The sequence below is a fragment of the Equus quagga genome, chromosome 15 (assembly GCF_021613505.1).
Source record: "Equus quagga isolate Etosha38 chromosome 15, UCLA_HA_Equagga_1.0, whole genome shotgun sequence".
In the NCBI taxonomy this organism is placed as follows: domain Eukaryota; kingdom Metazoa; phylum Chordata; class Mammalia; order Perissodactyla; family Equidae; genus Equus; species Equus quagga.
The window spans coordinates 70,726,833-70,753,791 of NC_060281.1; the positions used below are offsets into that span (position 1 = coordinate 70,726,833).

The 26,959-nt window shown below is 40.7% G+C and overlaps 1 protein-coding gene and 1 non-coding gene across 2 annotated transcripts; both read left to right on the forward strand.

The window, feature by feature from the left end:
* Window positions 1-580: 580 nt before the first annotated feature.
* On the forward strand, window positions 581-25,169 carry ZCCHC8 (zinc finger CCHC-type containing 8). Its single transcript, XM_046638964.1, has 14 exons — window positions 581-889; window positions 2,177-2,219; window positions 4,695-4,769; window positions 6,624-6,729; window positions 8,120-8,197; window positions 12,100-12,203; window positions 12,320-12,385; window positions 12,963-13,023; window positions 13,500-13,642; window positions 14,231-14,373; window positions 16,361-16,482; window positions 18,081-18,167; window positions 18,435-18,549; window positions 23,151-25,169. The coding sequence occupies exons 1-14, from the start codon at window positions 691-693 to the stop codon at window positions 23,918-23,920; spliced, it is 2,112 nt and encodes a 703-aa protein (XP_046494920.1). The 5' UTR covers window positions 581-690; the 3' UTR covers window positions 23,921-25,169.
* On the forward strand, window positions 5,231-5,365 carry LOC124227505 (small nucleolar RNA SNORA9). Its single transcript, XR_006885512.1, has one exon. It is a non-coding gene; the product is annotated as a small nucleolar RNA SNORA9 (small nucleolar RNA).
* Window positions 25,170-26,959: the final 1,790 nt, after the last annotated feature.

Below are 26,959 nucleotides of genomic sequence, written 5' to 3' on the forward strand. Positions count from 1 at the left end.
CAGGAACTTCTCTGTTTTGCTCATTCTTGCATCCTCAGATCCTAGAACAATGCCTGGCACATTGAACATAGTAAATAAATGTTATTGAATGATTGAACGAGAGAAACCACCGAAAGCCACAATGACAAATCTAAAATAGTCTAACGGTCTAGCTAGTTTTTCATGAAAAAGTGAAACAAGCCCAATAAACTGAAATAGCTTGACCAGGATCACTAAGGTAGTCTATGACAAACTGGATTTCTTTATTTTCTTGTTTGTTTAGCACGCACACCAGAATCTGTGACAAGCCATGCGTCGTGCTCTGATTTTTCAGCCTTAGATGCATAACAGAGACAATTCATACTGTTTTCATACATTCTGATCTAGCCGGGCTTTCTTCACGTTTACAAAGGACCAATCCCAGGATGCAATGCAAACAAGAGTTAACAGTCGCTTAGAAACCACGTGTCCCAGCATGCCATGCACCCGAGCAATCTCGGAAGTGGGCATGAGAGACGCCATTGCATTCTGGGAGTTGTAGTCTTTTGGGACTCGGCCGCCGCCTGTGCAGCTCCGGCGGTCTACGTTTGGAGAAAACCTTACTGGGTGGCTTAGCGAGGCGCAAGCCCTAGAGAGCGGTGCCGCCCTACGACCTTCGCCCCCAGCCGGTGGCCAGCTCCGCCTCTTCTCGAATCTTTCCCACAGCCCAAAATGGCGGCGGAGGTGGATTTTGGCGACCTAGAGCTGTTCGAGGCGTTTGACCACCCAGAGGAGTCGATTCCGAAGCCAGTTCACACCCGCTTCAAGGACGACGACAGCGAGGAGGAGGACGAGAATGGGGTGGGCGAGGCGGAGCTGCGGGAGCGGCTTCGGCAGTGCGAGGAAACCATCGAGAAGCTCCGCGCCGAGAATATCCTTCCCGCTCGCTGGGCCCTGTCACCGGGGCGTGTGGTGGCGGCTGTGCCCGGGAGGGCGCGGACGGAAATTCCACGAGGGCCAGAATTCCGAGTAATTTCTCTCGCCTCGCAGGGCTGAGAATGTAGGGTTCGAGCGGGGTAAGCTGCCCCCGGGCAAACCTCTCCCCTACTGGGATCCGTATCCTGACTAGATTCGCTCCTCCCGCCCGTCCGTCTGGGGCCGGTTTTATGGGTTATTTTGGACTGTGTCAACGGTTAGATGAATGACTGGTCACCCCTTTTCTCCCCCTTTTTGGAGTCCTTAGCCGATTTCATTTTTTGCGGCCAAGCTAAAGTTGATGCAGTCCTGTTAACAGTGGTCTCTTAGGAGATACCAGGTACTTGGACCTTGGCGCGGATCTGTTTTTATGGCGAGAGGAAAGCTGGTGGTCCCAGGGCCCCTAGAGGTGGGGGCCTTAAGGATTCGAGGCAGGCAAAGAGAAATGCTTAATTGCTTCAAACGGGGGGTTCATTTTAAAGTTCTTCCACTTTGAAATAGCTTCTGTGCTGAAAGGTGCATTGCAAAGTTTTAAGAAAATCGCGCCAAGTAAGTTTCCCTTTGGCTTTAGTTACATGATTACAGCCTTTCTAGCAAGATTTGTTAGTGTTAATTTACACTCTTAGAGTTTTGTTTTGTGTTTAGCTATATATACATACAGATGATTTGGGCTCAGCTAGTTTTCCTTTTAAAATTGGTAAAGACCCCTAAAAGCCGTTGGTGAATCATCTTTTAAAAAGTTTTCGAAGTTTGCCTTTTTCCTCGACACTTTATTATGAAAAACTTCAAAATAGAGAAAAATTGAAAGGATTGCACAGTGAACATCCATAGATTCCATCCCAGATTTTTCAGTTGTTAGCGGTTTGTTATACTGCATTTGCTTTACCGAAGATCATGATGCTTTAACTTGGAAAGTTTTCTTGAGTAAATGGCTGTTTAACTTTTGACGGGACACCGTTGTTTGAATAACTCAACCATCAGTCTGTTAATCTCCTTTGAACTACATGGCCCCTTTTGAGAAATATCTATGTTGGGAGGGATGAAAACTTCTATCTTAATATTTGGATCCACATACCTAGCCCTGCAACAAAACGGGAGCTCAGTAAGTGTGTCATCCTCAAAATATCTGTGGGTCTTTTAATATTTATAACGTCGTGCTACCGAAAGTGAGAGTTAATAGTCGAATTTTGTGATATCCATGATTCTGTTTTATGGGGGCTTATATTCCTTAACAAGTAATAACATCAAGAACTTAAAAGAAAATTGAACATTCTGACTCGACCAAGGTATGAGATCTTGAAATTACACCATTGTTGTCCTTTATTTTTTTATCCTTATATGAATATTTAATTACAATTTCTTTGTAAAAAGCATGTTTAGGGTTTTTGTATTGTTTTTATGTCTTCAGCATACTCTGGAGAAATCAGAGTAATGATCCTTTGTTTTTACTCTGTGGGGTTAAAATTTAAATTCTCATAGCTGCATTAAACTTTTAAACTGACTTAGTGGGTGAACATGTTTGTGAAACACAATCCAGAAAATTTTGATTTAATGTTCAGACCAGGCAAGTTGTCAACCCAGCTGTTCCTATTCCGCAAATATTTCTGGGAAGTTAGAATTAAGATTGCGGTATTACTCTAGCAAGATTTGTTTACACGATTAAAGTGTATTAGTAAATAGAAATAATGCAAGAAAGAGCATTTTAGAAGAAAAGTAGTTGCTTTTGAGAAAAGTACAGTGAGTAGATTTGCATTCAGGCATCTGATTTTAACAGAAGATTAAATGCTGATATCTCTTAATATAAATTTATTTAACAGGTCACTAAATCTAAAATATGCGCTAAACTGCAGATTTATTATGTGGAATGGTAATTTCACGTTTTCAGAATTTGGGGGTGCCAGGATGTAGTTTCACATACACTTCTGTGTCCCTGGTACCAACCGGAGTAACCAGCTACGTTGGTGACTAAAAGTTTAAAATTTTAGAATTTACATGTATTTTGGAATAGCTTCCCCATACCCTACCTTGCTTCCCCTACGTGAGCACACTTTGTGGATCTAACTCATTTTTGGTTAGATATCAAATGTGTTGATATAACTAGGATTCCTCAAATACCATAATTTTTATCTATTTAAAGATACTTTATTCAGATAAGTACACATTTTCAAAAGAGTTGATCGTTTAAACATTAAATCTTTATTTATAGCATTGTCGCCTTTTCCAATTTATAGGAAACAAGCATTAGTATCATGAAAAAGGAATAAATTAATTTTTTTTTTAGAATTAGTACCCTCCATATTGTCAGACTGATAAAGCATTTTATAGAAAACCAAAGAACAAAAAAGAAACAAAGTTTTTTAAATAAAATTTATACCAAGTCTCTTGGTTTAATCCTAATTTTTGGAATTGTCATGATCAGATGTTTTTCTTCTTTTTTTTTTCAGTAAACAGTATTTTTTTCTTTCTTTTTTTTCTACTCTATATTATGAAACATTTCAAATAAACAGAAAGTGGGAAAAATACTAAAAGTAATACCCATATTTTCATCAGATTTAACAATTAATATTTTGTCATATTTTCTTCTTTTAATCTCATATGCACATTTTACCCCAAATATTCCATGTTTTTTTTTAAAAAAGACTTTTTCATACGTAACCACACCATTCTCAGAACTAATAACTGTCATGATTTCCTTAACATTCCCTCTCCAGTCCATATTCAAATTTCCCCAGCTGCATGTCTCTATAGCTGATTGCTCAAACTGAACTCCAATCAAGGACCATGCAGTTGCTTGTGGTTTTTAAAAAGATGTCTTGTGTTTTTTTGATTTTATTTTTCCTTTTTCTCCCCGAAGCGCCCTGGTGCACAGTTGTATATTTTTAGTTGTGGCATGTGGGACGCCGCCTCAGCATGGCCTGATGAGCGGTGCCATGTCCCCACCCAGGATCTGTACTGGCAAAACCCTGGGCCGCCACAGCGGAGTGCGCAAACTTAACCACTCGACCCCAACATGATGTATTTTTTAAGACTGTAGCTTGCACAAGTTGAAACAAGTCTCTGAACCTATTCCTATTTTAATTTTGTTTTCTTTATTTGATTCAAACAATTCCAAACACAGACTTACTTATTTCACATGCTGTACAGGTAGAGGAATGTGAGGTAGGTGACAAGAGGAGGAAGCGGAGATTCAGCTGGTCCCAGGTTACCAAAGGGATGTATTGCAGGTTTCCCAGCTACATTCTAGTTCTGTTTTTGTAATAGTTGAAAGTCAAATCCAGGAACAAATAATATCTACTTTGGAATCTTGGATTTGAGATATTTAGTGGGATGTGACTTGCCCTTCAAGAGTTTATCCATTTATTTATAAAGTATTTTATTTTCCTATAGATTTCCAAGCCAAATTCATTCGGCTTTTAGAAATACATTCTTGTGACCTACTGGTCTATCCAGACCCTCTCTTCCTCCAGTTTGTATAGAAACTAGCCATTACGTAAAGAAACTTTTTGTTTGAAAACTGTGAAATTTTTTTTTAAAATATGTAAGCGATACTTTTGTGTAAAATCGTTAAAGTAGGTAACATTGGTGAAAACTTAAAGTTTTCTTGAGAAAGCTGGAGTTCTTGATGATTCTTGATCCTATTTGTAAAATGTTCTGTGATCTTTGGTACTTAAGAATTATATTTAAAAAGTTGTGTGTTTATATGTACATATGCAAGTTTTACTTGAACCTCTTCTAAGAATGTGTTTTAACTTCTGTTTTAGTGGAATACTGATGAACGATACTAAGTTAGATGGACCTTTATTACAGATTCTATTTATGAACAATGTTATTTCAAAGTAAGTCATTTTCCCTTTCCTAAATATGAGTTAAAGTGTTTATGAAACAGTGTCTTCTATAAATATACTGTTTTCATTTGTATTTATACCATCTTTATTCTTTTACTTAAAATTTGTGGAGTCATAATTAAGATTAAAAGCAAGGACTTTAGAGTCATATAAACCTGAGTTTGGATCTGGACTCCTACTTTCTACGTATGTGAACCTGGGCAGGTCACTGATGCTCACTGCAGTCCATTTCCTCACTGGAAAACAGGGTACTAACAGTAGCTACCTCTCACATAGCTAAATGAGCACCAGGAAGAGCCCAATGAATAGCCTCTAATAAAATCACCACCACCACCGCAACAGTCAATAATGTTAGCCATTTCTCCCCCAAAATTAGGTAACTGAGTTGTTTCTGTTAGCTATCTTTAAAGCTTACCCACATGATTTTTTTCCTTTAATATCAAACTAGACGTTTGCAAGCCTTCCAGCATGCTGGGGTCTAGGGTGACTCAGTGCATTCCTGCAGTGCTTGCTAAAGTGTTCTGAAACGGTTTGAGGCCTTGCCCTGACCCTTCCTCAGAGCATGGTCATGGACATTTCAGACAGTTGCTTGCCCCCTCCTGAGTCACTCAGTCACATTGTTACCTTATGTGCTGGGCAAGGTAAAGAAGAGTAATGTACGTAGAGTGTTAGCTATGTGACAAGCCCATTACCTACCTTATCTCAGCAGAAGCGGAAACTGAGGCTCTGAGGGGTGGGGACCCTCAATGGTGAGGGCAGCAGCAGCATGGTGCTGCGCACAGCTGGGCTCTAGCCCTGTTGTCACCATCGGATTAGGATCGACATCTACTCTAGGTCATAGCAGTCTAATTTCTGCACCATTCTCTGGTGTTTCGCCTGCAGAAATCCTAGAATGTCAGAGCTAAAGAGATCTCACAGATCATCAGGTCTGTGAATAAGAAGTTGGCTGCCCAACTGCAGTCTAACGTGGGCTCCTCTGGCACCTCCTGAACTGAGCGCTGAAGAACATTTGATGAATGTAGTTTTTGACTTGGAAAGCTGGAGAAAGTAGACCTCAGTAGTTTTTCTTGCATTACATTTTGGTTTTATTTTTTCCACTTTAATATTTATATGGGTGTTCCCTTATATGTGCATAGGCTCTCTGGGAGGAGGATGTGGAAGAACTGAATGCATTGATGGTTTTTTCGTTTTTTTGTTTTTGAGGAAGATTAGCCCTGAGCTAACATCTGCTGCCAATCCTCCTCTTTTTGCTGGGGAAGACTGGCCCTGAGTTAACATCTGTGCCCATCTTCCTCTACTTTATATGTGGGACACCCGCCGCAGCATGGCCTGCCAAGCAGTGCCGTGTCCGCACCTGGGATCCGAACTGGCAAACTCCGGGCCGCCGAAGCGGGATGTGTGCACTTAACTGCTGCACCACCGGGCCAGCCCCCGCATTGGTTGTTTTTGTGTTACAGAGCAGTTGGCTTGGAGCCAGGGTAGGAAGGAAGCTTTTCATTATGTAACTCCTTCACTTGTTTTGGATTTTGAACCATTTATGTGTGTTAGGTATTCAAAAGTTAAGTACATAAAATTTGTTAATAAAATCCATTTGTTCTTTGCACAAATATTTGCCAACTATTACAAACAGAGCAGTGTGTTAGGTTATCATAATCATTTTTTTGACTTGGCAGCAATGTGTATTTTTTCCTAGTGAATAGATTCCTGAGTGGTACAGAGTGATTTGATAAACTTCTGAAAAATAAAATAAAATTTACACATGACATCTTCTAATAATGCATAAGACTTCGATTGATTCATTGTTTTACTTTGTCTGGGTTCTGACCATTTTTTCCTCTTATGCAGGCAATATCATCAAGAAATAGAGGAATTTGTATCAAATTTAGTAAAAAGATTTGAGGAACAGCAGAAAAATGATGTGGAAAAGACTTCCTTTAATCTTTTGCCCCAGGTATTTCAAACTTAAAAGACTTGAAGATTAGTAAAGTATGCTTTTCATTGCCAATTATTAGGCCACAGGGATCCTCTTGAATCAAAACCAAAATGACTGTTAAGACTATCTATCTATTCATCCTCCATCCTTCCACCAGGCTTCCTCCTCCACAGTCCGTCCAATGTGGCCATGGGCCTTTCTTTTGGGTTATGGCTCCTTTTCTCAGGAGAGTCATATTCAGACCTGTCTATACTCAAAATTAAAGGATTTTTTTCCTTATTCCCTAATTTGGACACATAGTTTTGGGCAGAAAATTAATTTTAAGCCAGAAAAAAGCTCTGTATATCTCGAGTTTATGAAAGATGGATCTATCTAAAACCAACAGATTCATATGCCATCCTTTTTTTGCCCTCTACTTGTTTAACAAAATCAATAGCATGCCCAAAGAAATATGAGAAATTTCACTGTGTGAATATTAGAGCATGAATTTATATTTAAAAATTCAGAGTTATGATTTCTGGGCTTTTTTTTTTAATTAAGAGTTAAGGTAGGTAGAATCTCAAATAATGATCTTTAGCAGTTTATCCTTAGGTTGAAGAATGGAGTATTCTGATTAATTAATTTTTTTTTAATTGGCACCTGAGCTAACATCTGTTGCCAATCTTCTTTTTTCCTTCTTCTTCTTCTCCCCAAAGCCCCCCAATACATAGTTGTATATTCTAATTGTGGGTCCTTCTGGTTGTGCTATGTGGGACGCTGCCTCAGCACGGCCTGATGAGCAGTGCCATGTCCTCGCCCAGGATCCAAACCAGCAAAATCCTGGGCCACTGAAGCGGAGCGCTCAAACCTAGCCACTTGGCCACAGGGCCAGCCCCATGATTAATTAAATTTTTTGTTTATTACCTTTGCTTTTCACCTATCATATACAATTTTTAAAGATTTAAGAAACAATATATTTAACAAAAATACTGGATATTATTTTTGACTCAAGGGAGACTTGAGAATTTTGTAGTGGCTTGAGATCTGTGAGAGTTATATTATCAGTATTGACCAGTAATGGAAAATTACATATTTTTTAATCTTTCTTGTTATCTGATTTCAAGGTAAAGTTTGCCTTGCCAGTTTAAGCATTGAAAGTTCCATAGTTATTACTCAATGCAAAAGTCATAGTGTATGCTAATGCTTCAGATGCCATCTTTTGTACACTTTTTAATTTAATTTTCCCACTTGTGAAATTTCTTTGTAAACATTCCTAGCCCCTATTTATGACAACGATGAATTCAAAATTTTACATACCTTAATAGTATGTATCAGAAAATAGAGGAGTGTATTCAAATTCCTAATATTTGAAATTTAAAGTTGTTAAAAATTGGTTGCCTTTTGTAATGTGTGTTTTTCTTTGCCTTAGCCATCCAGTGTTATGCTAGAAGAGGACCATAAAGTAGAAGAATCCTGTGCAGTTAAAGACAACAAGGAAGCTTTTAGTGTAAGTTTGGACATTGTAGTTTTGAATTCTACGGATACGTTTCCTTTCCTTTGTCAGTTGGGTGGCATTTAAATGATAAAGTGGTAAGGTTGTATGTCATCAAATGATCACACATTCTTTGGTTAAATTTGTTATACACAACAGTGTAGGCGTCAGCCTCTGAATGTTATACAGTCGTGTGCCGCATAACAATGTTGAGGTCAACAGCGGACCACATACATGACGGTGGTCCCATGAGATTAGTTCCACAGAGCCTAGGTGTGTAGTAGGCTGTGCCATCTAGGTTTGTGTAGGTGCACTCTATGATGTTTGCACAATGATGAAATCGCCTGACGACGCATTTCTCGGAACGTATCTCCGTCATGAAGCAACACGTGACTCTAGTTTGCTTTTTAATAACTATCGCAATGTGATGCCCTGAGGGCGCAATAGACGTTCTTTGGGGGACTTTATTTTTGTCCTGACCAACCTCTTTGTGTTTATCTTCAAGAACTTAAGATAGAGATAAAAAAAAGCATGCTTGTTGAACTTACAGATGGATGAAGCTGGGAGGGATAAAGAGCTAATATACCATGTGGCAGATAGGAAATTTAAAATGCTGACAAACTCAAATGACGGGTGACAAAGAGAAGCAGCTGAACAGGGGTGAACTCACGTGTAGGCCTTTCAGTACACGTGCAAAATTCAGCAGTGCCACTGCAGTGTAGTGGTGTGATTTTGCAACTTAGAATTTTTTCAGGAAACTAATGTAAGCCTGGATTTGATTCAAGGAAGACTAGTTTTCATTTTGATGGCATATTGTGCCCCATAAATATACTGCAGTTTTTAAGACATGGGGCTGCTGGGAAGTCAAAGAGCCCAGATCTTAGTGAAAAGATTTACAAGGGATGTCACATCTCTTCAGATGTGATAAAGGCTGTTGTTTGCAAAAGATAGCATTTTAGATCACCCGTATAGTGCCACGTGGCAGAGTTAGGAACAGTGATTAAGTACAAAGAGACATTTCAACTCAACTTTCAGAAGGTGGAAATTTGTGTCAGATGTGAAAAGTGAAATGGTACCTCTTAATAAAAAAGTGAATTCCTTGTTACTAGAAATAGTCAAATAAAGGCCCAGATGCTATCAAAGCACTTTAAAGAAAACTTTCTCACTTTGAACTTGATAACTTTTCATTTCCCTTCTAACTCTAAGGTTCTGGGATTTAAAGTGGTGCCTGCCTGGAAACTGGGAATTTTGTGTATTTATTAATTTAGTCCTTCAATAAATAATAATAAATATTTACTAAATGCTCTTTTGTGCGAGGGATTGTTCTAGGTTCCAGGGACACAGGAATGGAAAAAGGGGGCAAAGTCCCTGCTCTCGTTGAATTACGTCCTAGTTGGGGAAGGCAGCACTCTGAAGAGAAGGAGCAGAGTAAGAAGGTAGAAAGTGAGAAGTAGAGGGTATTTGGTTTGTATAGTGAGTAGTGGCAGCCTCTCTGAGCCAAGACCTGCGTCCGCTGAGGGAATGAGCTGTGCTACGGTTTAAGTGAAGAGTACTCCAGGCAGTAAGCAAAGTGAGTGCAAAGCCCTGAGGCAGGAGCACTTAGGTATTGCTCACGGTGTAGCGGGCGCTTCTCAGCTCATTACAGGTATCACGCATGAAGGTACTGTTATTATTCTCATTTTACAGATGAGGAAACAGACATGGAAAGCTAAGTAACTTGCCAGTGGTCACCGGATAGTAAGTGGCAAAGTCAGGGTTTGAATCCAGGCCCAGTGACTCCAGAGCGTGTGGTCTGAATCCTTGTCTTGCCTTATAGGCTGTAGGGAGGCCTTTGAATTTTACTCTGAGTGAGGTGCAAAGCCTGAGTGAAGTTTTAAGTAGAAATGTGACATGATATGACTTGAATTTTTAAAAGAGCTGGCTTCTCTATGGAAAATAGTTTGTAGCTGGTTTCGTGTGGAAGCTGTTACTGTATTCATCTCAGGAGAGAGAACATGATGGTTTGGACTAAGATGATAGTGGTGGTGATGAGAAGTGGTTAGAACGTGAATATACTTTGAAAGGAGAACTGATCAAATGTGTTGATGAGTTGAATGTGGAATGTGAGAGCAAGAGAGTAATCAGAATGACTCAAGTTTTTGGCGTGAGCAGCTGGAAGAATGTTGCCTTTTCTGTGATAGGAAAGACTGGAGGGAGGAGCGGGTTTGTAGGGGATAAGAATCCAGTGCAGTTTTAAATAGGTGAGTTAGAGATGCCTCTTAGATGTCCAGGGAGAGCTGTGGAGTTGGCACTTGCATGTACAAGATTGGAGTTTAGAAGGGGTCAGAACTGGACACTTGGGGATTGTCAGCATGTAAATTATATTAAATATCATGGGTCTGGATGAATCACCTAGAGTGAAAGTAGAGAAGAGGACTAAGGACTGAGCTTAACAGAAGGTGGAGAGATGAGAAGAGTCTAGCAAAGAAGACTAAGAAGGACTGGTCAGCAAGGTAGGAAGAAAACCAAGAGAATGGTGTCCTGGAAGGCAAAGGAAGAAGATGTTTCTAGAAGAAAGGAGCAATCAGCTGTGTCACTTGTTGTTAATAGGTTAAGATGAAGATGGGGAGCTATCCATTGAATTTGGCGGTGGGGTCATTAGGAAGCTCCATTATCAAGTAGGGTAATGGAGTAATAGGAACAGAAGCCTTACTGGAGATATGCAAGAGAGAATGGCAGAAAAAAAAGTGGGGAGACCGTTCTAGATTAAAAGAGACTAAAAAGATAACATCTTAATTGCAATATGTGAACTTTAATCAGATCCCAGCTTGGGGAAAAAAGCTATAAAAAGCATTTTGGGGGTAGTTGAGAAAAACTGAATATAGGTCAGATATAGATGATATTAAGGAGTTATTAATTTTCTTAAGTGTGACAATAGTCTTGTGGTTTGTAGGAGTATGTTCTTATTCTTAGCAGACTCATATTGATGTATTTATTAGTGAAGTGTCATGAAAATAGTCTAAACCTGGTTATGTGTGGAAGCTGGAAACCAGTTAGGAAGTTATGTATTGATCTCAGGCGAGAAAAAAATAGCAACTTAGAGTAAAGTGTTAGCGGTAGTGACTTACTTTCTTCAAATGTAAAAAATAAGAGTGTGTGTGGGTTTATGTTTATGTAGAGAGAGATGTACACACAAAAATATCAACAATTGGGGCAGGCCCGGTGGTGCAGCAGTTAAGTGCACACATTCCACTTTGGCAGCCTGGGGTTCGCCAGGTCGGATCCCGGGTGTGGACATGGCATAGCTTGGCAAGCCATGCTGTGGTGGGCGTCCCACATATAAAGTAGAGGAAGATGGGCACGGATGTTAACTCAGGGCCAGTCTTCCCCAGCAAAAAGAGGAGGATTGGCAGCAGATGTTAACTCAGGGCTAATCTTCCTCAAAAAGGAAACCAAAACAACAATTGTTGAATCTAGGTAGAGGGTATATGGGTGTTCGTTGTACTGTTTTTTAACTGTTCCATATGAAATTTTTCCAAAAAATTGGAGAGAAAAGAAAAGAGTGAATGGGAGGAAAGGAAATGGAAACAGTAAATATAGACAACTTTTCTGAGGGTCTTGCTGCAAAGGGAAGCAAAGAAATGGGGAATTGGAGGGAAATGTGAGAGTCAAAGCTTTTATTTTTTAAGTCTGGAGAGAGTGCAGCTGATACTAATGATCCGATAGAGGAGAAACTCAGTGATCTAGGAAACATAAGGGAATTTAAAGATGGAGCTTTGACACATCAAAATCTGGCTCCTTTAACTAGGGAATTGATTATTACTTCTAATAATTTCATCCAAAAATAAATCGTTAAAACAGTTAATCATAGTCTTACATTATTTAATGTCTTTTTTTTCCTGCTTAAATAGCAATATTTTTTGACTTGTTTTCTGCAGGTTGTAGGAAGTGTCCTGTATTTTACTAATTTTTGCCTTGATAAATTGGGGCAACCGCTACTAAATGAAAACCCTCAGCTTACCGAAGGATGGGAAATCCCCAAGTATCCTACATAGTGAATGAAGATCTTTTATGCATCTTGCCATTAAGTTCACCTTTAAAACAATTTACCAAATTTTGCAGACTATGATAACTATTCCTTAATAAAATTCACTAAAGGTACCAGCAAGTCTTCAGCCACATTGTTTCTCTAGAAGGGCAAGAAATACAAGTAAAGGCAAAAAGGTTTGTGTGGGGAGCTGTTTTTTATTCTTCTTTTTTTAACCAAAACCATAAACTCTTAGCTTGAAAAGTTAATATTCTTTATTGCTGGCTTACTATAAATAAATTACAGATTAAGCTAGAATTTTAGTATATAGACATATATTAAATGTTTAAATTGATCATCTGTTTGTTGGAATTCATTGGTTCACGCCTAATATGCCTGGGTGGGTGGAAAGGTGTAATTGTTGCTGTCAGTTTGATTGCTGTCTTATAACCATCTGCCCCTTCCCACGTTACCGAAAGGAAGTGTGATAATCTGTTTGCCTCAGTTCTTTGTTATTAACCACAATGACAAAACTCAGAGGTAACAGATCAGTCGGGAACATAAGGGTTCTTGGTTAAAAGACCAGGTTGCAAGTACTTTTAGTTAAATCACTAATTACAGGAGGTGAAAGTGTACTCAGTATTGCAGATACTAGTAATTTGTGATCTAAGTGCTTTCTTGTCTCTCTGATACACTTTGCTGTCATATAGAATTTTATTGATTTGCTTTTATATTTAATTTACATTATGAAAATCTTTGTTTTTGACCAAATAGGCCAAAGCCTCACTGTTTCAATTGTGGTTCTGAAGAACATCAAATGAAAGATTGCCCAATGGTAAATTTTTGTCATATTAAAAAAATGTGTTTGAACCAGAGCTTTCTAATGTTTTTGACACATTTATGGCATTGTGTGCTATGAAGAAACTTCTTGTGTTATTTTCCTGTTGTCCTTGAATTTGAAATCCTTTCAAATCTGTACTTAAATTTTCAGACATCACATTTAAAAAAGTAATAATTTATTACAGTTCTCCATATATGAGATGAATGAAACATTATGAGAGTTAATTTTTAGAGAATTTATTCTAAAAACTTGATTTTATGTTATGATAATATCAAGATAATAAGAAATTAGAGTAACTGCTTCTCTTCCTTATTTTTCTAAAATATTCACCCTGTTTTATACTTGTTCCTTATACATTAAAACTGGAATAATCTGTTTGCTTGACCTAAACAGAGTGCTTATGGTTATCTAATTTCTGAAATATTTCTAAACTGCTTGATACTATTCTTTTTGAATGCATGACAATTTAGCCTCGAAATGCTGCCCGAATAAGTGAAAAGAGAAAAGAATATATGGATGCCTGTGGTGAGACAAACAATCAGAATTTTCAGCAGCGATACCATGCAGAAGAAGTAGAAGAAAGATTTGGAAGATTCAAGCCAGGAGTTATTAGGTATCTCTTTTTCAACCGTAGAATGTCATTTCTATTTCCCCAATATTTGGAACCGTGTATCTTGAGAGTAATTATCAGTGTATAAGTGTTCTCTAGCACAGCTCTAGATAATATACATCAGTTCATTCAGAAACGTTAACTGGGGGTCAGCCCCTTGGCTCAGTGGTTAAGTTCACGTGCTCTGATCTGCTGGCCTGGGGTTTGCTGGTTTGGATCCTGAGTGAGGACCTACGCACTGCTCATCAAGCCATGCTGTGGCAGCGACCCACTTACAAAATGGAGGAAGATTGGCACAGATGTTGGCTCAGGGACAATCTTCCTCAAGCAAAAAGAGGAAGATTGGCAATAGATGTTAGCTCAGGGTCAATGTTAAACAAAACAAAACAAAACAAAAACATGAAGCCATATTAAATACTCCACTTTTAAAACGAACAAAAAACATTAGTTGAAATCTTACCTATGTATTTGTTAGGCACCATGGCACATTCTGTGTAACATAAGGCATAGAATTGTTTTAAAACATCAGAATAGTATATGTTTTCATCCAAACAGGAATACAGTTTTTCTTCCTCTTTCATTTTTACTTAGTGAGGAACTTCAGGATGCACTGGGTGTGACGGACAAGAGCCTTCCGCCTTTCATCTATCGGATGCGCCAGCTCGGGTACCCACCAGGCTGGCTCAAAGAGGCCGAATTGGAGAATTCAGGGCTTGCACTCTATGATGGAAAAGGTACAGTATGTGGGGTTAGAAAGTCAGCTCGAGTGTGAATCTTTTTTTTTAATTAGAGAATCGCAATAAAATGTCATAGGAATGGCTGGCTTGTTTAGTATGTGTTGAGTTAACTAAAAAATATGATAGTATTTCCTTTGTTTTACAAGGAAGGAACTAAAACTTCATTGAGTATTACCTGTTCAATGACTAACTCAGCCAAAGTTTCAGTTCTCCAGCTACTCCTCATAAGGTCTTGCCTTTCTTGGTAATAACAGAAATACATCCGTCAATGCCAAGAGGACTATAAAATTTAGAATACATAAACCCTCTTATAATCTAGAATTCTTCTCTTAGGTATCTACTCCAGAAAAATATTCACACGTGCACAAGGAAATGTATGTATATAAAGGTATTTTTGTAGCATTGAATATGATAGTGAAAAATTAAAACCAACATTAAGGCCCTGAAGGGAGAATGGCTAAATAAAGCCTGGGAAGTCTGGGCTCTGGAGTCCCTGCAGAATTTTAAAAAGGGAGTAAATCCATGTGAGCTGACATAGCAAAATCTGTGCAATGCTGAGCAAAAGCAAGTTTCTGGATGACTTGTAATATTATGATGCCATTGATCTTAAATTTAAAAAAAAAAAGAAAGGGGGCCGGCCCGGTGGCGCAGCGGTTAAAAAAAATACTTTTTACTGGGGCCGACCTGGTGGCACAGCGGGTAAGTGCACACGTTCCATTTCAGCAGCCCTGGGGTCGCCAGTTCGAATCCTGGGTGCGGACATGGCACCACTTGGCAAGCCATGCTGTGGTAGACGTCCCACATAATAAAGTAGAGGGAAATGGGCATGGATGTTAGCCCAGGGCCAGTCTTCCTCAGCAAAAAGAGGATTGGCAGCAGTTAGCTCAGGGCTAATCTTCCTCAAAAAAAAAAAAAACTTTTTATATAAATAAGTCCTCAGAAAAAACATTGAGCATTGTTTCATCCATATGGGTTTCTTTCTTTCTTTTTCTTTTCTTTTTTTTTTTTTTTTTTGAGGAAGATTAGCCCTGAGCTAACATCCACCACCAATCCTCCTCTTTTTGCTGAGGAAGACTGGCCCTGAGCCAACATCCGTGCCCATCTTCCCCTACTTTATATGTGGGACACCTGCCACAGCATGGCTTGCCGAGTGGTGCCATGTCCGGACCCGGGATCGGAACCAGCAAATCCCAGGCCACGGCCAAAGCAGAATGTGCACACTTAACCGCTGCACCACCTCTTAGGGCTGTAATGAAGATTAACTGAGTTTATACTTGTAAACCATCTAAAACACTGTCTGGTACATAGTAAGCATTATATAAATGCTTATTAAATAAAATAAAAACATTGGAATAGAGCATTAGGCAAATTATAAGATCAGTGCAAAATAGACTTTTAAGCAACCCATGAAAGAACCAAAGTTTCTAAGATTTTAAATATTTATTTTCATTAAAGTATTACATCTATCCACATTGTTTTAAAATTCTAATGGTTCAGGAAAATGATAATTAAAACCATTCTTGGAAGATGGAGCACTCCCTAACACATTCTATGAAGCCAACATCACCCTGATCCCCAAACCTGACAAGGACAACACAAAGAAGGAAAACTATAGGCCGATATCAGTGATGAACATAGATGCAAAAATCCTCAACAAAATTCTGGCAAACCGAATACAGCAATACATCAAAAAGATTATACACCATGATCAAGTGGGATTTATACCAGGGACACAGGGATGGTTCAACATCCGCAAGTCAGTCAGCGTGATTCACTACGTTAACAAAATGAGAAACAAAAACCACATGATCATCTCAATAGGTGCAGAGAAAGCATCCGACAGGATCCAACACCCATTTATGATAAACCCTTCTTGGAATAACTCTGTTGCCGTGACTGTAAGCACTCCCAGGTCTGCTCTTGGTCCAGAGAGGGGTTTATATTGGCACTGAGCAATGTTTGCCCTTTCGATGGTCTGTTATAGATGGTGCTGACGGGGAGACAGAAGCTGGAGAAGTACAACAGAATAAAAGTGTCACCTACGATCTCTCGAAATTGGTAACCTATCCAGGTTTTAATATATCTACTCCCAGAGGAATTCCAGATGTAAGTATATTGTTTTTTTGTTCTTCTGGGATATGACATTATTATATGTTATATGTTAAAGGTTGTTCAAAATGTTAGCTTATTCACCAGTTACTGTTGCATGCAGAACAGTAAATATGTGACTTGTGTGTTTAACTTTTTAACCTCCTTTATGTTGAGTGAAGTCTTATATTCATCAAAAAAAAACCCACACATTTTTTTCTGACTTTATGCCCTAAGAAAGGAGCTAAAATAAAATGGTTAGATTCTGTAAATCTAAGACTATTCTAAAATTAAAAGTTTTTTTTTTTCTTAAGATTGGCACCTGAGCTAACAACTGTTGCCAATCTTTTTTTTTTTTCTGCTTTATCTCCCCAAATCCCCCGGCACATAGTTGCATATCTTAGTTGTGGGTCCTTCTAGTTGTGGCATGTGGGACGCCGCCTCAACATGGCCTGACGAGCAGTGCCATGTTGGCGCCCAGGATCTGAACTGGTGAAACCCTGGGCCGCTGAAACGGAGCACGCGAACTTAACTGCTTGGCCATAGGGCCGGCCCCTTAAAAGATTATTTTTTAAAAATATGGGATAAAAAAAATTAAAAATATAGGATGGTTCTGAGATAGTATTATAATTTTACAGAATTACTTGAGAAGTAAATTTCTACCTTTAGTAAATCTAACTCTTTTCTATTCTTTCTTCCCTTTTATCTCCCCTTCACAGTAAAAGTTCTTGTTTTACATGAGAATGGTTTTCTACAATTACTCTTTTCCATTTTTCATCTTATGTTTCAAGTTTCAACAATTAGCTATTGTGGTGGTGATGGTATTGGTGGTATTTTAATAAAAACGTGCATTCTAGGTATTCTTAGGAACTGGGTGGTAGAGAAGAAGCCAAAGATCTGAACTGAGTCTAGCAAACAGCTATAAAGACAAGTGTGCAATTAATTAAGGGCTAAATTACATGGTACAAACCATCAGTGCCTCTGGAGGTGGTCCAAGTACCAGCCTACTTCAGAATCCCCTTGGAGTGCTCGTTAGACATGCACATTCTTGAGACCTACTCTTAGACTTAACTGACTCAGGCCCTGGGATCTGTAGGTTTAACAGAAGCCCAAAGTGATTCTTCTTGAGAAACACTGTTGAATGTGCTATTGGTGATCAAAGAGAGATGAGAGATGTTAAGCATTAAAGATGAGTACTCAGTTTGGAAAGGAAAGGAACAGGAGATAGACGACTCAGCATGAGTGTATGTGCGGGGAGAAATGAGCAGTGCAAAGTCGAGTTAGCAGTGCTAGTGCACCGTGGCAGAGACGAGCCAGGTAGGCCGGACAGGAGTCCGTGGCGTCTCTGCCTGTAGCTTCTGGTGGTAGGTGAAACCTTTTTGAGCCAAGTGATTTTTTCAAGTGGTCTTTTACTATTCAGTCCTGATCGTTCTGCAGGCAGAGTTGTTTTTTTCCTTCACTGCACCATTATTTTCACTAATTCCCAAAAAAAGGAAAAGTCCCATATGGAGCAGAAATGTAGTTTGAGACCTCCACTTTACCTCCTTTGAGAAAAATCCCAAGGCATGACATTTTCCAAATATGTACTTATTTTTGCCTTCTCTTTTCATCTTTAGGAGTGGCGGATGTTTGGTTCCATACCGATGCAGGCATGTCAACAGAAGGACGTGTTTGCCAATTACCTTACTTCTAACTTCCAAGTGGTAAATAGATTTTCAGGGTATGGTTTATAAAAATGTATCACATGTATCTGTGGGATTTTGTGGCTCATTCGCATCTTAATGCCATTTCTTGCTTTGTATATAGAACACTCTGTGTTTTCTGATGAATCCAAAGGCAAAGGTGTAGCTGAATTTACGTTACCTAGACTTAGCTCCAGAGTGGTTTTCTACGTCATATTTAAGCGAGCAGATGGAGCTTGATTCTTTGTCTATCCCATCTGACTTACGTTTGTTTGGTTCCTCTGTTAGTCGAGTGTGAGGCCTGGCAGCAAGAGGTCGTCTCAGTCCAGCACTAGCAGTCCCAAGAAGCAGAAGAAGGAGAGCAGCTCCGCCGCCTCGCCCGCCGACATGGAGCTCGACTCAGGTAAGTTTCGTCCCGCGGTTTCAATTTCGCTGAGAACGTAAGACGAATTACTGTGCTCCTGAGTCCGGTAAGAACGGGAAACTCTTTATGAGCACTACTAAATAGTAAATCTTTGATTTTATCCTTGGCGATCAGGGCATCACCACTTTTACTGATTGAAGCCGACCTGGAGGACATGGCTTGATGTGAGGGCCAAATTGGCCAGCTAACTGGATTCCTGAGTTAGGCAGACCTACCCACCCAGTCCCAGCTCCCGGATCTGGACTGGCCCCTTGGATAGGGGCAGCACTCTGAGACAGGCAGCGGAAAGTGCTCCCCTCTGGCAGCTCGGTTCCAAGAGGAAGAAGGGCGGGGCCCTAGCCAAACTTGCCCAGTTACTCTCCCCAATTGTATCAGTTTGATAAATCGCTACTCCTCCCCGGGAAAGAGAGACCATGAGGAAAATCTGCCCTCCTGGAAACCCCAGGTGGAACAGAGGCCGTGCCCTCTGACGTTCTCCAAGCTCTTTGTTCTCTGAACCCTCTGGGCTTAACCCTGGAAGCTGTGGTCAGCCAGGATCCTGATGGTCCTTTTCAGCAGATCAGTAATCCATCAGCACAGTCATGCTCCCACCTTTATGAGCTCCCATCCCCGCAGTACCAACCATTGCTCCTTTGGGTCTCCTCTTAGGATTACTGATGAGGAGTCTAGATTTTACCCCCAGAAGGCTCTGGAATGGATCAGAACTTTGTTTTATTAGATAAACTCCAAGGCCACTCTGAATCCAAGACTGAAAATTCACTACTTGATTTCCCATCCCAAATTATGCCTAGCTACTTTGGTCCTATATAGCCTGTCAGATGTTCTGAAGTGAGATTAATGGCAACAGTAAGATAAAATGCACTCAGATACTCTAATAGAAAGATGCCAGCAATATAAATTGCCCCACATTCGAATGTGAACCCCCCTTCCCATTTTCAGATTCCCAAGGAGAATTCAAAGGTCACAGATTAAATCCCCTTAAAGTCCAAGGGAATTAAAGTCCAAAATTGAATTATTTTGCGTGAGTGACTTCAGAGTCCAAAATCAAAGCCCCCAGACCATTTTCCCCAATGCTTTACTCTGCTGGGTCTCAGCCACAGGCGTCCGTGATCCCTGAGTGGAGTTCACAGCCTAGGCTCTTAGACCTATGCAGCCTGACTTCAGCATCCGGTCTCACTGTTAGCGAGGCCAAGGAGTTAAGAGGAAGCAGAATCTTTACAGCCTTTGTCACGTATCTTTGAAACTTTGAAAACAAGCAGTTACCAAAACCCCAAAAGCAGTTGTCCCAGACAAAATTATGTCCCCAGAGCCCAGTATCTCTCAGCCTTACCGAAGGCCATACTTGAGATTTCTGAGTGAGGGCAGAAGTCCTGGTTCCTGTCTCTCAGGGATGTTGGGCCCTGCCAGTGGTCTGACTCTCGTGCCTGTATGCTTTGGTTGGAAGAACTCTCTCCGTAAGAAGTGAAGTTTGGTCTTAGGCACTCACGGTATCTGTGCGGTCACCCATGCTTGGTGTTTTGAATCATTTGAGACATAGTTACAGTCTCATGAAGTTTGGGAATGTGTGGTTGTGGCACCCGTGTCACACACTTAGGTGCAGGTGTTTTCAGCCCTGTGCTGGGAGCTTTTTCGTCTGTTTCTTTTGAGGGAATCGCTGAGGCCTGAGAAACCTGCCTCCTAGGAGAAGTTTATCTATCCCTCTCTCTCTCATATAATTAGCCAATCCAGAGCCAACCTGAGCCTGTGTGGTAAGCTGAGACTCTTGATCCCAAGGCCAGAGTCTTAAGGATTCAAGTTTAGTGCCTCCACATTCCTTCCTTGGCTCTCAGCCAGTCCAGAGTGGAATTTGGGGCAGAAGTTACAGCACTTGCCTGATGAACAGTTGAGTTAGAACCTCATTAGTTCTCTATAATGCAAACAGAACCTTTTTGCATGAGTTCCCTGTAAGAAGACGGAATCTTTGCAGAACAAAGATTATTCACCCATAGGTGCCTAAAAGGCCTGAAATGACCTATTTTCATACCATACTGTTAGGGCTGTCTCAACCGCACTTCCTGAGGAGTGGCTGCACTCCATGGTAAGCCACAGCAGCTCTCTGAGGCCCTCACCATCGCATCTGTGCCTTAGCTCACTCCATCACCCTTGCCCTACCGTCTGTAATCGAATCCTTTCATCCGTTGGACCTGCTTACCAGGCCTCTGCTGGCTTAATTAAAATTAATATATTGAAAGTAAAATGGGATTCTGTGTCACAAAATTGTGAGTATAGTGATTTGGTTTGGAGTTGTGAACTCTAACTACCTAAATGTCTTTTTCCTATTTACTTTAACAATGTTAACATAACATCCTTATGCTAATATTGTGATATTTTGTGCAAATAAAACTTGGGTTAAACTGTTTGGATATGATTTATTCTTAAAAGCATCATGGATACAAATTGTTAAAGAACTAAGTTACCAGCTTGGTGTTACCTTCTCGCTGCCCCCTGCTCCTCCCCCTCCTCCTCCTCGTGTGCGCTCTTTGTTGCAGTTAGTGGTATCAGTGTTCTTGTAATTCCTTAGGCTGAGAAACCCCGTTCATCTGCAGCTCCATCCACCCTTATCTTCGCCCTCCGTTTCTAGCCTGTTGCCAAAATCCTAACAATATCTCAATAAATTGCCTCTTACTTCAGGCTCTTCTCTCTTACCTGATCCCTTTTGGTGCCCTTGTAACTGATTTTTTTTTGCATCTTTCGCTTCAGCTATTTTATCCATTCTTTGCTCTTCAGAGTGAGTTAATTTCTTTTTTTTTTAGATTTTTTTTCCCCCTTTTTCTCCCCAAAGCCCCCCGGTACATAGTTGTATATTCTTCGTTGTGGGTCCTTCTAGTTGTGGCACGTGGGACGCTGCCTCAGTGTGGTTTGATGAGCAGTGCCATGTCCGCGCCCAGGATTCGAACCAACGAAACACTGGGCCGCCTGCAGCAGAGCGCGGGAACTTAACCACTCGGCCACGGGGCCAGCCCCTGAGTTAATTTCTTAAAATATAAATGACAGTATGTTTATCTCCTTACAAATCTTATTGCCTTATTGTCTTATTTATTGAACAATAAATTTCAGACTGGTTTTGCATAGCTTTCAAGATTCCATGTTACTCAGTTGAATTTTCCAAATTTGTAAAACATGTATGGTGTGTTACAGACTTCTCTACTAGACCCTGAGGACAGGGAGATTAATAAGACACAACTGCTGCCCTTAGTTACCACTCTCTGTCACCTAGGGATTGCAGATGTGTAAACATCATTTTGATGTACGTGGCCCATATTGATATGTATAGAGCCATCGCCTATTGCTGCCACAGAGCTGGTTACCGACTCTGATGGTGGCACAAAGGAGAAACTGAGCAGCTGTGCTAGGATGGAGTCATAGACCCCTACCAAGAAGGGCTTTTAGCTGTATCTTGAGAGATGAATTCAGGGATTTACCAGGGAGATGAGTAGGGTTAGGGCATTTGAGACAGTGGGAAATGCAAATGCAGAAGCATGAAGTATCACGGCACACCGTGCCAACATCAGAGTGACAGCTGGAGTTTAAACCAGGCAGTAAGAAATGATGTGGTGGAAGTAGGCAAATTCTTGGTCGTAGAGAGCCCTACAAGGCGTAGAGGAGATCACACTTCATCCTGTAGTTGATCAGAGGGCACTGAGGGGTTTCCAGTGAGGTGGGAAGATTAATAGGATCAGATTTGTGTTTTAGAAAAATTAATAGTTTGGAGGATGGATATTAGGAAAATGAGTCCAGAGGCAGGGATGACTTTAATATGGGCCAGAAATAGCATAGTGGCTGTGACACTCTCTAGGAAAGAGTGGACCCCAGAGAGCCAAGGACCTGGGGTAGGGCAGAAGGAAAGGGAGGACTCTCAGATGACGAGCAGGTTTCATTTTGGGAAACTTCAACCAAATACCACTGGTGGTACCGTTACTGAGAATAGTCTCAATTTTAGGAAAAGATCCTTTGTTTTGGACAGATCAGATGTGTTGTCTGAGGGACATATATGTGATGATGACGAGTGATCAATTAGCTACTTGAACCCATAGCTCAGGCAAGCAGTCTAGACTAGAGGTACAGAGTTGGGAAATAAGCCAGGGTGTATTCCTGCCCTGTCTCCTCGGCTTCATCTCCTTCAGCCTTCCCCCACTCTGCAGTCCAGCCAGCCTGCATTTCCAGCCCAGGGTCCTACTGTGTCCTGCCATGAGTCCCAATCTTCAGTTACAGCAGACTGTCTGGAGATTACTCTGTATCTCCATGCCATTGTTAATATTTCCCCACCCTAAAATGATGTAAACAGCATGGAGATGGATTCCCCAGGGGTGTGGGTAAAGTTTCTGGTGCCAGAAGTGCCTGCAGCTCTCCCCGCAGGGCTTCTTTTCAGGTAGATTGAGGACATTAGGTGATGGACATGATAGCTGAGGAACCACAGTTTTCCCCTCTTGAGCCAGTTATTTTGGGCCATTGACTCTCTGGATACCCCTGAGTTCAAATAACTAATGTTAGTAAAACCAAATGCTGTGACAACTTGAAGTATTGTATCTTTCTTATTTCAGATGCAGAGGTCCCACGTGGTTCTCCGAGCAGCGAAGCTTTTCAGTTTCAGCCACCACTGCCCCCTGGCACTCCTCCCCCTCTGCCACGGGGAACTCCTCCACCCATCTTCACCCCTCCGCTCCCCAAAGGCACCCCGCCGCTGACTCCCAGTGACTCACCACAAACCAGAACAGCATCTGCAGCTGTGGATGCGGACGCACTGACTCTGGAAGAACTCGAAGAGCAGCAGAGGCGGATCTGGGCGGCCCTAGAGCAGGCTGAGAGCGTAAACAGCGATTCTGATATTCCCGCTGACACGCCCTTGACTGGGAATTCGGTTGCCTCTTCACCTTGTCCAAACGAACTAGACCTCCCTTTCCCAGTGGGAAAAACACCTGAAAAACAGACTCCAGAGGAGCCTGAGATCCCAGGTACTTGTGCAAAGGAATTGGAAGTTGACCGTCCCTCGAGTCCAGATTCTGAGGCTGCATCGCTTTGTCAGAAGGAAAAGAAAGAATCTACTCAGGTAGACTCTCAAGGTGCTCTTCTTGATAATGGCAGCGTTGTGTCAAACTGTGACATTAGGAATGGAGGCAGCCATGTGGACACCAGTCCTTCAACAGCCACTAAAGTTCATAGTCCCATACCTGACATGAGCAAGTTTGCAACTGGAATAACACCATTTGAATTTGAGAATATGGCAGAATCTACTGGAATGTACCTCAGGATAAGAAACTTGTTAAAGAACTCGCCCCGAAACCAGCAAAAAAACAAAAAGGCTTCTGATTAACTGCTTGACATAGCACGAAGAGCTATTTAATTCTCTGTAACTTTGTGTTCTGTTAATTAGTACTAACCAAATGGACAGATAAAATTGTTTTCCTGTTTGTCCCTCCCATGTTTAAAAATCTATCCAGGACTTAATTGTGGCCTAAAGTCAGGCCTATTTTAAAGAATGGAAAGCCTGGGTTTGCTGGTTTACTCTATTTTATTCTCTGATCAAAACTTGGGGGGTGGGGGATGGTCTAAGTATGAGCTGGTTTAGAGATAGTTTGTCAAGGTTTATACTATTTTTGGATTGTGAGTGTCTGTCAAGAGTGATGCTTTTTATCTGTCTTTTGTACGTTGTTTTCCCTTTCTACGTTTTGCTAATTATTCTGTATATAAGTTTAATATATCACTTTTTAAAAGAAACAAATCTAACCATTTTAAATTCATATGTCAACTTTGACAACCAAATGAGAACAATCAGGGTGGAGCAGCTTTATCCCATTTGGGGTATTTTTGTAAGTGATTTACATGCATCAGTTTTAATAACACTTTTACTTTTTTGTAACTTGGTTCTTCATATAAGCTTGCTATACAGGTAGCTCAGCTTTGTGTACAGAGGTTTAATAAATTAGTTTTCATATGCATAATCTAAGACTTTGAATGCAAAAAAGTGATTCACAGTCAAATTAGTATAGACAACCTTTTAAGTTTCGAAGTTAACTCTGTGGTTGCAAAAATTGGTGGTAGCAAAGGAACTATAAGAAATTGCAAGTTTGGATGTTTTCAGTGGATTTCAGCCTTAAATATAAAAAACAGAATCTTTTAAAGTAAATTATTTTGAAAAAAATGGAGGGCAGCTAGCATTTGTACAAAAATAATTTTCTAGATTTGAACCCTAAGATAATTAATAGTTTAAAAAAGTAGACATAAAAAAATTGCTTTTAACTGTCAGATGTATAAGATAGAGCTGAAACTATGGGTTTTGTCTTTTTCTGGAATGCCGTTACATCCTTCTAGTCATGTCCATGATGATGAACGTTCGGGTGATCTTGAACTGTCAGTCTCGGGCAGTGCTATCCTGCTCTCAGGCCAGCAGAGGGAGCAGAATCCAGCCAGTCTAGAATTCACTTTCATTTTGAGAGCCTGAGTAACCAAATTTACTGTCCTATAACAGTAAGGAGGAGGAAAGTTATATGAAAAGGGGAAATTTATTTTCAAGGCCTTCACAGAACATGCTGGAAATTGAATAAAATGTTGACTACTTTTGGCTTTTTTCTCTGAGTTGAAGTACATGTAAAAGTAATCCTTTACAGTAGTTTACACAGTGCTTTTACGTTACCTTAGTCTTTCTATGGGGTAAATGTATTATCGCCACATTATGTATATAACATGAGGAAACTTCAGCAGCAGTGACAGGCTAAAGGGACTCGTCACCATCCAAGAAGTGGTTCTTGAGAGGCCAGGCTTCAGGTGAAGACCTGCCTGTTCCCTACACCATAGGCTAGGCTACACGCCCCTTGAAGGCTTGCGTCAGCGGAGCCTTCTGTGCGCACCAGAGGGGTCTAACAGTTACCTCCTTAGCAGGGGCCACAGACGTCATGTTAAGGTATTGTGCACTACCTCATTTTCACAATCACCGTGTTCAGTAGGTTTTGTTGTGTCACTTTTTAGAGGAAATGCCTAAGCCACACAGCTGGTAAGTAACCCAGTGAACCTGAATCAGAGCTCTCTGACCCCACATCCATGCTCCTGACCACTGCACTGCCTCCCTGTCAGTGCCATAAAAGCTCTGGTTTCTCAAAAAGTTGGCTCCTAGTTTTTGATTTATTCAATTACATATGGAAGGCACTTGTGTTAAGTCGTTGTGCGTGCTTTGAGGCATTAAAAGAAGAAAATAGACTCTGCTTTAAGGAGCTTATACACTAGTGGAAGAAGATACATGATTCCTTCTTAGTTACGAGATTCACTAAGTGGCCTTGTGAACAGGGCAAGGTCCCTGGGCCACTTTGGGGTCATAGGAGAAGCAGCTAAGGAGGGCTGGCCTCAAATTCACAGGGCCATGGGTTTAAGTATTCATTGGAGGGTATTTGAAGACTTCTGGAAAGAGAAACTTTGAGCTGATCCTTAACAGGAGAATTTCCGTAGACAAAATGAGCATTGAGATGTACAAGAAATAGCGCGAGTGAAACAACAGGAGCACTCAGGAAATGGCGGATGGTAGAGAAGAGGAATTGTAAAAGGGTGGTTCGTTCATTGATGCTAAGAACTGTTGATTGCTTTGCTATGGAGTTTGAATTTTAAGGAAAAGGATCTGATGAAGATCTTTCAGTGAGGAGTGATATTTCAGGAAAAGAAATCCTAAAGCAAAATTCAGAATAAGTTGAAGAGACGTTTTATAAAAGGGAGCCCAGAAAAATGGGAAGTAGTTGCCTTCAGAAGGTGCCCCATTTTAAAAGTTTATTCTCTGCTGTACGTGTGTGTTATGAAGAGAACGGTGGGTGGAGGAGTAAGTTACTGTTTGGACTTGTCCCTGCGGGCACAGGTCTGCAGGTGTGGGCAGGTGAGGTCATAATTCAGCACTTGTGATTCAGGATGGACTTGGAGCAGGGTGGGGACCGGCTTCTAATCCTTGCCTTCGTTTGAAAGGAATGTGAAGTGTAACATGGGTTGCTAAAACAAAGCCAGCTGTCATCTCCTTGGGCGGGTAAGAGAAAGAGGCTCTGTCCTTAGGAAAATACCAAAGGACCGATTTCTTATTTCAAAAGCTTGCATTTTCTTAAGTGGTCAAAAATATGGTCTACTTTCCACCAAGAGGCTTCCATCTAGTTGGTTCTATCCTTCAAGTTCTCTGCCGGAGTCATTTTCCCCTTCTGTCTCATACTTTGTAGGTTATCATTAGCAGGCAAAACCAACAAGGGTGTTGTAACAATTTTGAATACCCAAGTAGCTTGTAAGGCATGACTCAGTTTCCAAGAACCCAGTGTGTCCGCACAACCTGTGTTTTTCTTCAGCCATTAGGAAAATTTTTCCTTCAACTTAGTATATTCATTTGCTTTAA

Bases quoted from the DNA above. Each gene is read 5' to 3' on its own strand.
- ZCCHC8 (XM_046638964.1), top strand. From the start codon at position 691: ATGGCGGCGGAGGTGGATTTTGGCGACCTAGAGCTGTTCGAGGCGTTT. The intron at 2,220-4,694 runs GTATGAGATCTT...CTTCTGTTTTAG, and splicing joins AACATTCTGACTCGACCAAG to TGGAATACTGATGAACGATA. The intron at 12,204-12,319 runs GTATCCTACATA...AATTCACTAAAG, and splicing joins GAAGGATGGGAAATCCCCAA to GTACCAGCAAGTCTTCAGCC.